Source organism: Phyllobates terribilis, unplaced genomic scaffold (genome assembly GCF_046119375.1).
Source record: "Phyllobates terribilis strain yellow unplaced genomic scaffold, ASM4611937v1 Scaffold_1__5_contigs__length_1240528914, whole genome shotgun sequence".
NCBI lineage: Eukaryota > Metazoa > Chordata > Amphibia > Anura > Dendrobatidae > Phyllobates > Phyllobates terribilis.
In genome coordinates this window covers 1,233,486,365-1,233,502,189 of record NW_027362761.1, presented here as the reverse complement: position 1 = coordinate 1,233,502,189, position 15,825 = coordinate 1,233,486,365, and the positions used below count along the sequence as shown (strand labels likewise).

The 15,825-nt window shown below is 49.4% G+C and overlaps 1 protein-coding gene across 2 annotated transcripts in view; it reads right to left on the bottom strand.

Annotated features, from left to right (window-relative positions):
• Positions 1-1,704: 1,704 nt before the first annotated feature.
• The window catches only part of LOC141173617 (uncharacterized), a 122,855-nt gene continuing 108,734 nt past the window's right edge, over positions 1,705-15,825 (bottom strand). For both annotated transcript variants that reach the window (XM_073657921.1, XM_073657928.1), the window contains exon 2: positions 1,705-3,240. In XM_073657921.1, coding sequence (XP_073514022.1) covers positions 1,954-3,219 — 1,266 coding nt within the window. In that variant the 5' untranslated portion in view covers positions 3,220-3,240 and the 3' untranslated portion in view covers positions 1,705-1,953. The remainder of the gene's footprint in view (positions 3,241-15,825) is intronic.

Sequence of the window (15,825 nt, the reverse complement as noted above, 5' to 3'; positions counted from 1 at the left end):
TGTGCTCACGTATCCCTGACGAAATCCTGACCGAGTGATGGCAACGGTGAGATATTGCGTGGTCTCCCCGGTGGCGTCACTGTGCGTTCCCTGACAATTATCATCATTTTTAATATTTACCAAATGCCAAAATAATGAGAGAGAGAGTATTTTTAAGGCATTTTTATTACTTACTGCAAAGTCAAAAGTTTACATACATTTCATTAGTATTTAGTACCATTACCCTTAAACTGAATGACTTGGGTCAAACGTTTGGAATATCCTTCCACAAGCTTCTCACAATGGTTGGTCGGAATTTGGGCCCATTCCACCTGACAAAACTGGTGTAAATGATCCAGGTTTGTAGGTCTCTTTGCTCGGTGCTCGCAGCCTTTTCAGCTTTGCCCATAAATTTTCAATAGGAAAGAGATTAGGGTGTTGTGATGGCTCCAAAACATTGACTTTGTTATCCTTAAGCCACTTTGTTACCGTTTTGGCAGTATGCTTCGCATCATTGTCCATTTGGAAGACCCATTTCTGCCCAAGCTTTAACCTCCTGGCTGATGTCTTGAGATGTTGCTTCAGTATTGCCACATCATCTTCTTTTCTCATGATGCCATCTATTTTATGAAGTGCACAAGTCCCTCCTGCAGCAAAACATCCCCACAACATGATGCTGTAACCCCCGTTGTTTCACAGTTGGGATGGTGTTCTAAGGCTTCCAAGCTTCTCCCTTTTTCCTCCAAATGTAACGATGGTCATTATGCCCAAAAAGTTACATTTTAGTTTCATCTGACCACAAGACATGTCTCTAAAAATTAAGGTCTTTGTTCTTGTGTGCATTTGCAAACATTAATCTGGCTTTTTTATGTTTCTTTTGGAGTAATTTCTTCTTCCTGGCAGAGTGGCCTTTCAGCCCATGTTGATACAGTACTCGTTTCACTGTGGATATTGACACAATTTTACCAGATTCCTCCATCATCTTCACAAGGTCTTTTGCTTTTGTCCTTGGGTTGTTATGCACATGTCGGACCAAAGCATGTTCATCTCCGGGAAACAGAACCCGTCTCCTTCCTGAGCAGTATGATGGCTGGACATTCCCATCTTGTTTGTACTTGCGTATAAATGTTTGTACAGATGAACGAGGCACCTTCAGGTATCTTGAAATTGTACCCAAGGATGCGCCAGACTTGTGCTAGTCCACAATTCTCTTCCTGATATCTTGGCTGATTTCTTTAGACTTTCCCATGATGCTAGACAAAGAAGCAGTGTGTTTCAGGTGTGCATTAAAATACAAATACATCCACAGGTGTGTCTCTAATTAACTCAGATGTTGCCAAAAAAACTATCAGAAACTTCCAAGCACATGACATCATCATATGGGCCGTCCAGAATTGTTTAAAGGCACAGTAATCTTAGTGTATGTAAACTTTTGACTTTGCAGTAAGTAATAAAAATGTCTTAAAACATTCTCTCTCTCTCTCATTATTCTGGCATTTGGCAAATATTAGAAATGATGGTATAATCCTAATTGACCTAAAATGGGAAAAGTTTATTCTGATTTTACGTCAGATATTGAGAAAAACATGGAGATGTGTCTTTATATATAGTGGATGGAAACTTCTGGTTTCAACTGTATATATATATATAACATTTATTCAGGATGTGGGGGGGCCACGGTCCAAATCTTGCACTGCACATTTTATCTGTCAAAATGTTGATATCTCACAAAGTATTTGATTGTTTATTGATTTTACATAAAACTTATCTGTAAAACGTGAATCATTGTCAAGAGAAGGAGAATGGAGCGTTATTCCCAGAATTACATTATTCACAAATCACAGTAAATTCATACTTAATGTTAATATACAGACCGGGCCCAACATAAGGTTTCTTTCTAGTACCTTTGCTTCTTTCTTCCTCTCTTTCTGACCCTTCAGCATCACTGAGCTGAACGTCTGATTCTATTCTTTCTTAAACCCTGGAGAACAAATGGTTAACAACTTTATGGACATTGGGAACCAGAGACTGGTTGTATCTTCTGAGTGTTTGATCTCTGATCAGATGTTCCTGGGGCATGTTTGGCCTCCTGGACCTTGTGCAGTGGAAGGTAATGGCCACATTTTGGGGAAGGTTTCTTGATGTTCCTTTGAGTTTTAGAACTGAATGGATTGATGTCTGAAACACGTGCCGGGGGTTCACAATCAGTTTACGATCATTGAAGACGGTCTTATCGATGGGTTCTCTGAACAGATGCTTGAGGATATTGGTCCCAGGAACATCGTTCCAAAGGTCAAATCTGGATTCTTTAATATCTGTGGGGAAGACGTGGTTCTCAATGCAGAAGACACTTGTGCTTGGCAATTGGTTCTGGAGGTCTGCCATCATTGAAGTCCAGTCCCAATGTTTGATGGGAATAATGATTTCATCCATGTCATTCAGGAGAACATACCTACTCCTGTACATGTTCCTATATATGCAATCATTCAGGGTTGCAGTCTGCCCAAAGTAACCAAGCTGACTGGTAAGACCCGCAGCGTAACGCCATTCAGAAGACGTTAGAAGATGCTGGTCTATTGGCCATTGGATGACCTCTACAATCCCTTGTTGGCTGTAGTATCTTAGGACTTTATCCACAGCCGGGGAACAGCTGGTGTTATAAATGGTGACTCTTGATGCTCCCAGCAGTCTGTACATCTCAATGCCCTGCATCATCTGGAGGACATTATTGTACTGTCCAAATAGCGTAGAGATGCACACCGTGAAGTTGACTGTGTACGACTCAGGGTGATGATTCCTGACCTTGAACATGATGTTGTTCCCTTCTCTTGTAGAATTAGACTCCTGGATGGATATGTAATTATACTCACAATTTCTAGGTTCCATGCACAAGATGTCAGCCGTTCCATACTGGAAACCAAACCTGTCACTGTGGATATCTATCTGTCCTCTGACGAGTACTGTCTGTTCCTGCAAACAGTGGAACGAGCAGTAAAGCCTCGTCACAGACACGTGGACGATGGCGAGGACGTGGACAGTTTTGTCTTCTCTGGGGTCATAGTAGGGGGCTATGATGAACGTTCTGTTTCCCACAGCCGTTATGGGCTCCGTGGAGACGTTCCGGTCCGGTCTTATTATCCTTGGGTTCTTCCATTCTGGTTGGTTTATATAAAATGACAAGATTATGACAGCAGCACATAGGCCGCACACGTACAACTTGTATCCCAGAGAGGCTTTCATGGTTCTGCCAAACGTTCACCACTGTAATAGGACAGAAAGCATTCATTATTAATAATCTCATCACCCCCTGCATCTTCTAGTCCCCAGGCCCCTACTTAACTTCTGCAATGTATAACATTGGTGTAGCCCGATGGACTCTATTCTACCCCAGCACCCGGTGTGACTCTGACATCCTCACCCCATGTAATTACCGCCTCTCCTCCACACATAAGATTACAGGTTAACAATATTGAATAGTGACTTCTACTTACCTGGACCACCCGTCAACTACACAATATGAAGGAATGATCACCCGAACTACAGCAGTTTTATCAGCCATCGGTATACGACATGAGCTCATCCATAGACAGTAGCATAAAACAAAGAAATGGTCATTCTTCTCCTTCCTGATCAGAATCCCCAAAATCTACATCCTTTAGATACCACTAAAATGGTGAACACTAGTAACCTTCATACTGGAAAGATTATAACGAGAGTAGTGTTGAGCGAGCATGCTCGACACTGCTGGTTACTCACCCGAGCATCTCACTACTCGGGATGTTCGGCGAGCACCGAGCATTTCCGGGTTACTCGGGCGGGAGCTCGGGTCTCCGCCCTGCGCGTTTACCGCTCTTTACAGAGCCAATGAACATGCAGGGATTGCCAGCCAGTCACTATAATGCCGCAGCCATGTTGTTTGTGGGCATTACAGTGATTGGCTGGCCGCACAGCGTCACCTCGAGTATTTAAAACCGGGCGCCGCCATCTTGGACACAGTCGCTCCGGATCAGACAGTGTAGGGACAGCGCTGCTGAGCTAGGGAGAGATTTATAGTGCGAAATAGTTAGTGTAGGGTCTGTAAAGGCTGCCAGATCAAACAAACAGTCCTTCTCAGGACTAATATCCATCCCAGATATCAGGCAGGCAGGCAGGCAGGCTGTATAGGAGACGCAGTGGTTATACCAGGGGTCTCAAACACGTGACCCGCAGGCACAGACTCCGTAACGATCGTGGCTCCCTCCAGCAGCCGCCGACATCAGCGCTGTAGTGCAGAGTATTGCCGCGCAGAGACCGGCTCTCTGCACAGCAATACCAGTGTCAGCCGCCGGCCTATCAGAGGCCAGCAGCTGAGCTCTGCGTCCCAGCGCAGCGGAGTATAACGTCACTGCCATGCGCAGATGTCAGCGCAGTATGAGGGGGACGGGGAACCTGAGTGCTGTATGGGGGGATGGGGACGGGGACCCTGAGCGCTGTATGGGGGGGACTGGGACGGGGACCCAGAGCGCTGTATGGGGGGGGACGGGGACCCTGAGCGCAGTATGGGGGGGACGGGGACCCTGAGCGCTGCATGGGGGGGGACGGGGACCCTGAGCGCTGTATGGGGGGACGGGGACCCTGAGCGCTGTATGGGGGGACTGGGACCCTGAGCGCAGTATGGGGGGGACGGGGACCCTGAGCGCTGTATGGGGGGGACGGGGACCCTGAGCGCTGTATGGGGGGGACGGGAACCCTGAGCGCAGTATGGAGGGGGACGGGGACCCTGAGCGCAGTATGGGGGAGGATGGGGACCCTGAGCGCAGTATGGGGGAGGATGGGGACCCAGAGCGCAGTATGGGGGGGACGGGGACCCTGAGTGCAGTATAGGGGGGGCACTGTGCGCAGTATGGGGGGGGACAGGGACCCTGAGCGCTGTATGGGGAGACGGGGACTGGGACCCTGAGCGAAGTATGTGGGAACGGGGACCCTGAGTGCTGTATGGGGGGGACGGGGACCCTGAGCGCAGTATGGGGGGACGGGGACCCTGAGCGCAGTATAGGGGGACGGGGACTGGGACCCTGAGCGTAGTATGGGGGGGACGGGGATCCTGAGCGCAGTATGGGGGGACGGGGACCCTGAGCGCAGTATGGGGGAGACGGGGACCCTGAGTGCAGTATGGAGGGGGACGGGGACCCTGAGCGCAGTATGGGGGGGACAGAGACCCTGTGCGCAGTATGGGGGGGGCGGCCCTGTGCGCAGTATGGGGGGGGGCCTGGATGGGGGACATGTCTGCAACATGGGGATCTGGATGGGGGACATGTCTGCAACATAAGGACCAGGATGGAGGACCATGTCTGCAATATGGGGGACCTGGATGGGGGACCATGTCTGCAATATGGGGGACCTGGATGGGGGACCATGTCTGCAATATTGAGGACCTGGATGGGGGACCATGTCTGCAATATGGGGACCATGTCTACAATATGAAGACCATGTCTGCAATATGGGGGACCTGGATGGGGGACCATGTCTGCAATATGGGGGATCTGGATGGGATACCATGTCTGCTGGATGGGGGACCTGGATGGGGGACCATGTCTGCAATATGGGGGACCTGGATGGGGGACCATGTCTGCAATATGGGGGACTTGAACGGGAGACTGTTCCTGCAATATGGGGGACCTGGACGGGAGACCATGTCTGTAATATGGGGGACCTGGATGGGGGACCATGTGTGCAATATGGGGGACATGGATGGGAGACCATGTCTGCAATATGGGGGACCTGGGCGGGAGACCGTGTCTGCAATATGTGGGACCTGGAGGGGAGACCGTGTCTGCAATATTGGGGACCTGGAGGGGAGGCCATGTCTGCAATATGGGGGACCTGGAGGGGAGACCATGTCTGCAATATGGGGGACCTGGAGTGGAGACCATGTCTGCAATATGGGGGACCTGGAGGGGAGACCATGTCTGCAATATGGGGGACCTGGAGTGGAGACCATGTCTGCAAGATGAGGACCAGTTCAAAAGGTGTATAGAAAATAAAATGGTATCACTAAAAATGTCACTTTGTCATGCAAATAATGCGGCCCCCCAAATGAAATGTTTTCCGTGTGCGGGCCATATGCCCAGCTGAGTTTGAGAACCCTAGGTTAAACCAACAAACACTGCATTACAATCCTGTGTGCTGCTGCTGCTCGAATTGCTAGACTTAGCCCCAGGTCTCAGGGGCCTGGAAAAATCCTTTTTTTTTCATCTAAATCCTCTATTTTTTTTCCCTCAGTCAGACTGTACAAATACCCGTCTTATTAACCTTTTTGGTATCCCCTCCCCCCCCAAAAAAAATTGAGTGTGTCTGTGAGTGTTCAGACACAAATATATCTGTTTAAAAGAGTCTGGTTTCGGCCAGATAACTAGAACTGTGGTTTTCCTCTTCCACTGTTCAAATCTCTGTATTATCCACTTTTTTGCCTTTTTTCCTTAAAAAAAAACATTTTGAGTGTCTCGCTGACTGTTCACACACAAATATATCTGTTTAAAAGATTCTGGTGTAGGCCAGAGAAATATAACTGTGGTTTTCCTCTTCCACGGTTCTAATCTACTCTTTATTACCCTTTTTCCATTGATAGTGCGAGTGTAAGCTATTTTACTTAATTTACAATGGGCAAGGCGCGTGGCAAGGGACGTGGAAGTGGACGTTCTGGTGATGGTGCGTGCAGAGGACGGGGCCGTGGCCAAGGTGAAAATGTACCACAACCAACAGCCACATCTTCTCGCTCCCACTTCTTGACCGAATTACTAGGGAAGCACAGAACAACACCAGTATTGAGAACTGATCAGTGTGAACAGGTTATTAATTGGATAGCAGATAATACTTCCAGTTACCTGGGCACCACCACCTCCGGTCTGTCTTCCACACGGTCAAGTTTTAGTAGCCGTGAGTATCCTTGATCATGCACATAATGGCGCCCGTTCTTCTGGGGCGGGCTCCACATTCAGTTTTGAACACAGTCTCTAGGCGCACAATACCCAGTGATAATGGGTGGGTTCATATCCTGTTCTTGACGCCAAAGATGACGCGCCCCCTGGGCCGTGGGGTACTCGGTGCCGGGCCGGTCTTTGCTAGGGGAGATGTCACAGTGGCGGTGACCCGGTCCGTGACCCAGGGAGGTCAATCAAAAGGGGAATATTTACAGGGGATTTATAGCTCTTGTATAGAGTTCGTGATGCCACCTGTGGTATGCGGCTAAGGGGAGCCGTCGCTGCGGAGCAGGTCCTCTGGAGCTGGTGTGAATGCAGCAGAGTTGGTTTAGCTCTCCACAGGTAGAGCTTAGCTCCAGGGCAGTGTAGATGTTGCTGTTATGGTGTAGTGCAGAAGATGGCGCAGATAATGATCACAGAGACAGTAAGGTGCAGTCCTCAGGGTTTACTCACGGTTTCTTAGACTTCCAGTTACCAGTACTAGAGTAACTTCCCACGGCGTCCTGTGCTTACTCAGGGAGGGGTTCATCAAACTCCCAGGTCTCTCCGGAGTACGTAACGGGACCCCCTTCTGTGTATTCCCTCTGCCCGTCTCCCTGCACCTCACACCTAGTGTCCCAATCCAGTGACCTTGCCGGGCGACATCTTCTCTGTCCCCTGGATCCTCTATGGCCACCTTCTTGGTGAGACACATGTGGCTTGTGGCTGCAGTACCTGAAATACTGCAGTCTCCGGTTTCCTAGTTGAGGCTTAAGAACTCTGCTAGTTTAGGGACCGGTCCCCGCTGTGCGACCTGACCCCTCCACCCCCTGGTAGATTCGGGTGTACGGGTGGCCTCCAGCACTACCCGTACCCCTGGGGTCCCTTCCACATTCCTGGAGCCTTTCTCCTGCTCCTCTCTCTCTCTTCAGTCTTGGGCCTCTCTGGCTAGGCCCTCCTCCTGAGCAGAGCTCCGGCAGAGCTCCTGCTCCCTCTACTTCTCTCAGACTGTCTTTCTCTGACTGAACTCACCCAACTGACAAGATGGCTTCCCTCTTTATACTATCCCTAACAAGTGCTCCCCTGATTTACTTCCTCCACCCACACCCACTACATGGTTCCCCCTCTCTTGGTTCCCCCCACTCCAGCCAGGGACAGGGCTCAGCCGTGACCAAGTGTATCTTGCCCCTCCTGCTGGTCTGGAGCAGTGTAGTGTTGGATGCAGGTGTTAGGGTCCCGGGCAGTACTCCTTCCTTACCTGAGAGTGAGATACCACACCTCTGGGTGAGATGCAGTACCTCTGTTGCGAGTGAACCTGCAGGGGCACCACATACCCCCCTGGTAATACACAGCACGTCCACGGGCTGGAACAGAGTAAAAAACACATTTTAGACATACAATTTTTTTTTTAATGCATTCACATAGAAGATAATGAACAAACTCTTTCTTCCCTTTATGGGAGGCACATTACTTAAACGTTACAGGTTACTATATAAAACTTTTTTAAAGAACACATTTTTCTTCTTCACACTTATAAAACATTTCTCAATCAACCACAGTGAAATTTACAGCCGAATGTCCTTTTCACTGGTAAAGGTGCAATTCTGATGAACATAAGGGACCCATCCGAAAAACCCCAACGTAGGCCCTGGGCGTCGCTGCAGGGCATAGGTGATCCAGATGTTGGACCACGTCTTCGGCCACGCCTAACGGGTTTTTGTTCTGAGGTCAGTCTTGTTGTATAAAACCAATAAGGGGCACTTTAAGAAGTGCAACTATTTACAAGTTAAGCTTTTGGCTGCTCACAGTCCTCAGCCTGTCAGTTCTTTTTGGTACCCTTACCGGGTAATTATGCACACAAAAGCAAACTTTTTAAACGTGAACTTGAGCAGTGTTGTACCCTTCCGGGTAACTATATACAGTCCGTTAACTAAACAGTTCAACAGTGGTGCTCCCTCCGGGGAAACACCTGATTTCTGCAGGCTGACCCAGCCGGGTCATCAGCCTCGCACTGCGGGGGCATGTCCTTTCTCTCCTTCACCACTCTGTACACCTGGAGGGCATACCACCCGCATTCTCCCTTGGGTCGGGTAAAGGTGACATAGTCACCGGGGTAGAGGTCTCGGCCGGGATGTGACGCGCCCCCTGGGCCGTGGGGGATACCCGGAGCCGGGCCTTGTAGAAGCTGGGGGTTGTAGTCACCGTGGCGGTGACCCGGTCCATGAGGGGTAGTCTATGTGTATAGGTTTATATAGTCCGACTACGCCACCTATGGATTGCGGTTATGGAGAACCGCCGCTGCGGAGCAGTCCACTGAAGCTGGTGATATGCGCAGCAAGTGTAGTATAACTCCCCACAGGAAGAGTGTAGCTTCAGGGCAGCGCAGGTGAATGATGGTGGTTGTGCAGGGCGTCCGAGTGCAGTGAGTGCTGGCGCGGTAAGAAACTCGGAGACAAGGTGATGCAGTCCCAGGGTCTTTACCCACGGTTATCAGTTTCCAAGTTACACTGCAGATCATAACTTCCCCCGTCGTGCTGTGCGTACTCAGTGAGGGGCTCAGTCCACCCTCAGATATCTCCAGAGCATTTATCAGGACCCCGTTCTGTGTACCTTTCTCTGGCCTCTCTCCTTGTACCTCACACCTAGCGGCACCTCTGTCCAGTGTCCTCGGGCCTTGGCGGGTGACGTGTGTTCCGTCCCATGGCCCTATGTGGCTACCTTCCTGATGGCTGGTGTGGGCGGCCTGCTGTACTTAACCCCTTAATAACATCTGACGTACTAATACGCGTCTGTGCCCTGGGACTTAAGAGCCAGACCCGTATTAGTACGTCATCACGATCGCGCGCGCACACAGGCTGTGCGGGCGCGATCGCCGCCGGGTGTCAGCTGATTGTCACAGCTGACACCCGGTACTATGTGCAGGGAGCGGTCCTGCACCGCTCCCAGCACATTAACCCCCGCGATGCTGCGATCGAAGTCGATCGCAGCCGATTGCAGCATTGCGAGGGCAAGTGGAGGTGATCGCAGATACTCACCTCCTCTTCCGGCTTCCAGCGCTGTCTGCAAAGGCTTCCCGGGTGTTGCCATGACGACCCGATGTCGTCATGACAACATCCGGGTCACCAGACAGCAGGAAGATTGTTTGGACATGCGCAGTGCATCTCCAAACAATCTTCTCACTGTGCAGCGCTGATAGCCTGCATGGCACAGGGATGGTGCTGCATTCCTGTGCCATGCAGGCGATCAGAGAAAAAAAAGTGAAAGTCCCATAGTGGGACAAAGTAATAAAGTATAAAAACACCCAGAAAATGAAAAAAAAAAAAAAAAAATTGCAAAAATATAAAAAATAAATAAATAAAACAATCCACCAAAAATAAAAATATAATGTACCCATCAATAAATATTATTATAAAAAAAAACAAAAAAAGCAATAAAAGTACACATATTTGGTATCGCCGCGTCCGGAACAACCTGACCTATAAAACTGTCCCACTAGTTAACCCCTTCAGTGAACACGGTAAAAAAAAAAAAAAAAAACTAAGCAAAAAACAATGCTTTATCACCATACCGCCAAATAAAAAATGGATAACACGCGATCAAAAAGACGAATATAAATAAAAATGGTACCGCTGAAAACGTCATCTCGTCCCGCAAAAAACAAGCCACCATACAGCTCCATCAGCCGAAAAATAAAAAGTTATAGCTCTCAGAATAAAGCTTTGCTAAAAAATATTTTTTTCTATAAAATTGCTTTTATTATGTAAAAGTGCAAAACATAAAAAAACGATATAAATGTGGTACCGCTGTAAACGTACTGACCCGAAGAATAAAGCTGCCTTATCACTTTTACCACACGCGGAACAGCATAAAAAAAAAAAAAACAATTCCTGAATTGTTGGTTTTTGTTTATTCTGCCTCCCAAAAATCGGAATAGAAAGCGATCAAAAAATGTCACGTGCCTGAAAATGGCACCAATAACAACGTCAACTCATCCCGCAAAAAACGAGCCGTCACATGACTGTCTGCCAAAATCTGGAAAAATTATAGCTCTCAAAATATGGCGATGCAAAAACTAGATTTTACAAAAAATGCGTCTTTTTGTGTGTGACAGCTGTCAGTCATAAAAACCCCATATGATTCTGGTATTGCTGTAATCACACCGACCCGAAGAATAAAGTCGTCTAATCACTTATACCGCACGAGGAACGGCGTCAAAAATAAACTCTTGGGTTAGGATTGGGCTAGGGTTAGGGCTGGGTTTGGGGTTAGGGTTGTGCTAGGGTTAGGGTTGTGCTAGGGTTAGGGTTGTGCTAGGGTTAGGGTTGTGCTAAGGTTAGGGTTGTGCTACGGTTAGGGTTGTGCTACGGTTAGGGTTGTGCTACGGTTAGGGCTGGGGTTGGGGTTAGGGTTGGGGTTAGGGTTGTGATGGGGTTGGGATTTTTTTCAAAAGTAAGAAAAAAGATGACGATATGGCGACTAGTGTTGAGCGCAAGTGCTCGCTACTTGGGTTTGCATCGGGTGCTCTGGTATGCATTGAGTATCGTGGGTATTTGAGTGACATGCTCGAGTCTCTGCCCCATATGCTTCGCGGCCAAAAAAACTTTACGGGGATTGCCTGCCATGCACGAGCGATCCCCGCATGTTTTTTTTTGGTTGTCTAATAACCGTGAAACATGTGGAGCAGGGACTCGAGCATGTCACTCCAGCACCCGTGATACATGGTGCATACCTGAGTACCCGATGCAAACTCAAGTAGCGAGCACTTGCGCTCAAGACTAATGACAACTTATTCAATATGATGACCTAATGTAAACAAATTCTGTGTCGTACCTCTGGGTTCAAAATGTTCACTATACACCTTAATAAAATCCTTGAGGGGTATAGTTTCCAAAATGGGGTCACTTGTGGGGGAGCTCCACTGTTTAGGCACATCACAGGCTCTCTAAACGCGACATGGTGTCCGCTAACAAATTGAATGGAAAATCGGCTCAAATTGTTAGCGGACGCCATGTTGCGTTTGGAGAGCCCCTGTGTGCCCAAACATTAGAGCTCCCCCACAAGTGACCCCATTTTGGAAACTAGACCCCCCAAGGCACCTATCTAGATGCATAGTGAGCACTTGGAATCCCCAGGTGTTTCACAAATTGATTCATAAATATGAAAAAGTTTTTTTTTTTCACTTTTACGAATCAATTTGTGAAGCACCTGGGGGTTCCAAGTGCTCACTATGCATCTAGATAGGTGCCTTGGGGTGTCTAGTTTCCAAAATGGGGTCACTTGTGGGGGAGCTCCAATGTTTGGGCACACAGGGGCTCTCCAAACGCAACATGATGTCCGCTAACAATTTGAGCCGACAATTTGCTAGCGGATACCATGTTGCATTTGGAGAGTCCCTGTGTGCCCAAACATTGGAGCTCCCCCACAAGTGACCCCATTTTGGAAACTAGACCCCCCCAAGGCACCTATCTAGATGCATAGTGAGCACTTGGAACCCCCAGGTGTTTCACAAATTGATTCATAAATATGAAAAAGTGTTTTTTTTCACTTTTTCATTTTTACGAATCAATTTGTGAAGCACCTGGGGGTTCCAAGTGCTCACTATGCATCTAGATAGGTGCCTTGGGGTGTCTAGTTTCCAAAATGGGGTCACTTGTGGGGGAGCTCCAAAGTTTGGGCACACAGGGGCTCTCCAAACACAACATGGCGTCCGCTAATTATTCAAGCAAATTTTACAATCAAAAAGTCAAATGGCGCTCCTTCCCTTCCGAGCCCTGCCGTGCGCCCAAACAGTGTTTTTTCCCCACATATTGGGTATCTGCGTGCCCAGGGGAAATTGCACAACAAATTTTGGGGTCCATTTTTTCTTGTTACCTCTGTGAAAATAAAAAAAATTGGGTCTAAAGTAACATTTTTGTATAAAAAGTTAAATGTTCATTTTTTTCTTCCACATTCAAAAAATTCCTGTGAAGCACCTGAAGGGTTAATAAAGTTCTTGAATGTGGTTTTGAGCACCTTGAGGGGTGCAGTTTTTAGAATGGTGTCACTTTTGGGTATTTTCTGTCATAAAGACCTCTCAAAGTGACTTCAAATGTGATGTGGTCCCTAAAAAAATGGTTTTGTAAATTTTGTTGGAAAAATGAGAAATCGCTGGTCAAATTTTAACCCTTATAGCTCCCTAATAAAAAAAAATTTTGATTCCAAAATTGTGCTGATGTAAAGTAGACATGTGGGAAATGTTGTTTATTAACTCTTTTGTGTGACATATCTCTCTTATTTAAGGGCATAAAAATTCAAATTTTGAAAATTGCAAAATTTTCAAAATTTTCGCCAAATTTCCATTTTTTTCACAAATAAACACAAGTGATATCGAAGAAATTTTACCACAATCATGAAGTACAATATGTCACGAAAAAACAATCTCAGAATCAGGGGGATCCGTTGAAGCGTTCCAGAGTAATTACCTCAAGTGACCTCAAGTGACAGTGGTCAGAATTGTAAAAATTGGCCTGGTCATTAACGTGCAAACCACCCTCGGGGCTTAAGGGGTTAAAGTGCTGCAGCCTCCGGTTCCCAGTTGAGTCTTGTAGTCTCTGCTGGCTGAGGGATCCGGTTCCCTTCTTCTGGCCTGTCCCCCCTACCTCCTGGCAGCGGCGGGCGTACGGGTGGCGGCTGCACGGCCCGTACCCCTGGGGTCCCTTCCGTTCCTTTCCTGGAGCCTTCCTGCTACCTCTTTCCTCTCCTTCCTCCTTCAGGCTCAGGCCTCTTGATTAGGCCTGCCTGTGGAGCAGAGCTCGTACAGAGCCCCTGCTCCTACACTCTCCACACTCTGACTGAACTCCTCTTCTCTGAACCAAAATGGTTCCTTACTTTTATACCTCCTACTCCAGTGCTCCCAGGATCTGCATCCTCCACCCATCCACTACCTAGTTCCCCCTCTCTAGTGGTTCCCCCCCACTCCAGCCAGGGATCAGGGACAGTTGTGCTTCCCCACAGTAGCATTGTCGCCCTGTCCCCCGGAAATGTGGTGTAGTGGATGTAGTGTTAGGGTCCTGAGCCATACTCCTTCCTTACCTGAGAGTGAGATACCACACCTCTGGATGAGGTGCAATACCTCTGTGGCGACCGAACCCTCAGGGGCACCACAGATGCCCCTGTTGGAGATGGGGCTCGACGTCCCGTCGATTTACAAAGACGTCCCGATCCATCTGCGGCTCTCTGACGAAACCCCACCCGGCGTCCAGGTCGAATTTCACCACTATCCCCTCCAGACGGGGACTGGGTGTGGTTGATCTTGCCTTGCGGGCCCAGGTTTTGGCCGCCATGTTCCGGGCCTCCATCTGCTCCCACCGCACCTGCCGGTCATGACGCTCCTTCTCCAGCTGCAGGAGCTCCCGTCTGCAGTACTCCTCCCTCCTGAGGGCCTGGGTCTGGGTCTCCCATGGGAACCCCATGAGGTCCCCCTCCCGGTTGTCCCACCGAAAGTCCTCTACTCCTTGGCAGGTAACTGGGGGTGCAGGTGTGGGCGTCAGGGGGAGTCCCTGCTGGTCCTTGAACTTGGCGGACCAGTCATAGACCGGGCTTCCGTACACCCACTCGGCTGCGGGGGCAGGTGGCACTGGTAGGGGGCCTAGGAGCAGGTCGGCGGAGCAGGCGCCCGGGATCGGAGGCTCTGCCAGGGGGCCCAGGAGCAGGTCAGCACTCTCAGCGCCCGGGACAGGGAGACTCCTCTTACCTGCTCCCGCGGCCGCGCCTGTGCCATTCTCTGCCTCCTGGCTCTGTTCAGGCTCCTCCGGGGCTGGGGCGCTGCTGGTGGAATGCAACGCTGGCTGCTGCCGGGTCACAATCTTTCCCAGCAGCTCCTCCTTCCAGCTGGCGATGGCATCCTGCTGGGTCCTCTCCATCCTCCAGCCTAACTCCTGGATCTCGGCATGGAGGAATTCGGTATCCTCCAGGGATAGTTTAGCCATTGCCTCCTCCAGGGTGAGAGGCATTTCTGGTTGCTGCAGGCCATGGACGGGAGCTTTCTCCGGACTCTCCTCCATGTTGCCTCTGGGTGCTTTCTGTCTAGACTGCTGGAGACTCCGCCCTGTCTCCCAGGTTTCTTCTCTCCTCTCCCCTTTTGGGGGCGGTTCCATGGCTGCTTGCTGTTGGACACACCTAAGGGCTGCCCCGCCAGCTTGATTGACACATCCACATACATGGTCACTGCTGCTTGGGGCAGGCCTCGCTTTTGGCGCCATTCTGGAACCCGGCCCACGATGGGTGGTGGTTTCTTGTAGTCTTTGGTCTCGCACATAATGGCGCCCATTCTTCTGGGGCGGGCACCACATTCAGTATAGAACACAGTCTCTAGGCGCACAATACCCGGTGATAACGGGTGGGTTCATATCCTATTCATGACACCAAAGATGACGTGCCCCCCTGCGCCGTGGGGTACTCGGTGCCGGGCCGGTCATTGCTAGAGGAGATGTCACAGTGGTGGTGAACCGGTCCGTGACCCAGGGAGGTCAATCAAAAGGGGAATATTTACAGGGGATTTATAGTTCTTGTATAGAGTTCGTGATGCCACCTGTGGTATGTGGCTAAGGGGAGCCGTCGCTGCGGAGCAGGTCCTCTGGAGCTGTTGTTAATGCAGCAGAGTTGGTTCAGCTCTCCACAGGTAGAGCTTAGCTCCAGGGCAGTGTAGATGTTGCTGTTATGGTGTAGTTCAGAGGATGGCACAGATAATGATCACAGAGACAGTAAGGTGCAGTCCTCAGGGTTTACTCACGGTTTCTTAGACTTCCAGTTACCAGTACTAGAGTAACTTCCAACGGCGTCCTGTGCTTACTCAGGGAGGGGTTCAGCAAACTCCCAGGTCTCTCCGGAGTACATAACGGGACCTCCTTCTGTGTATTCCCTCTGGCCG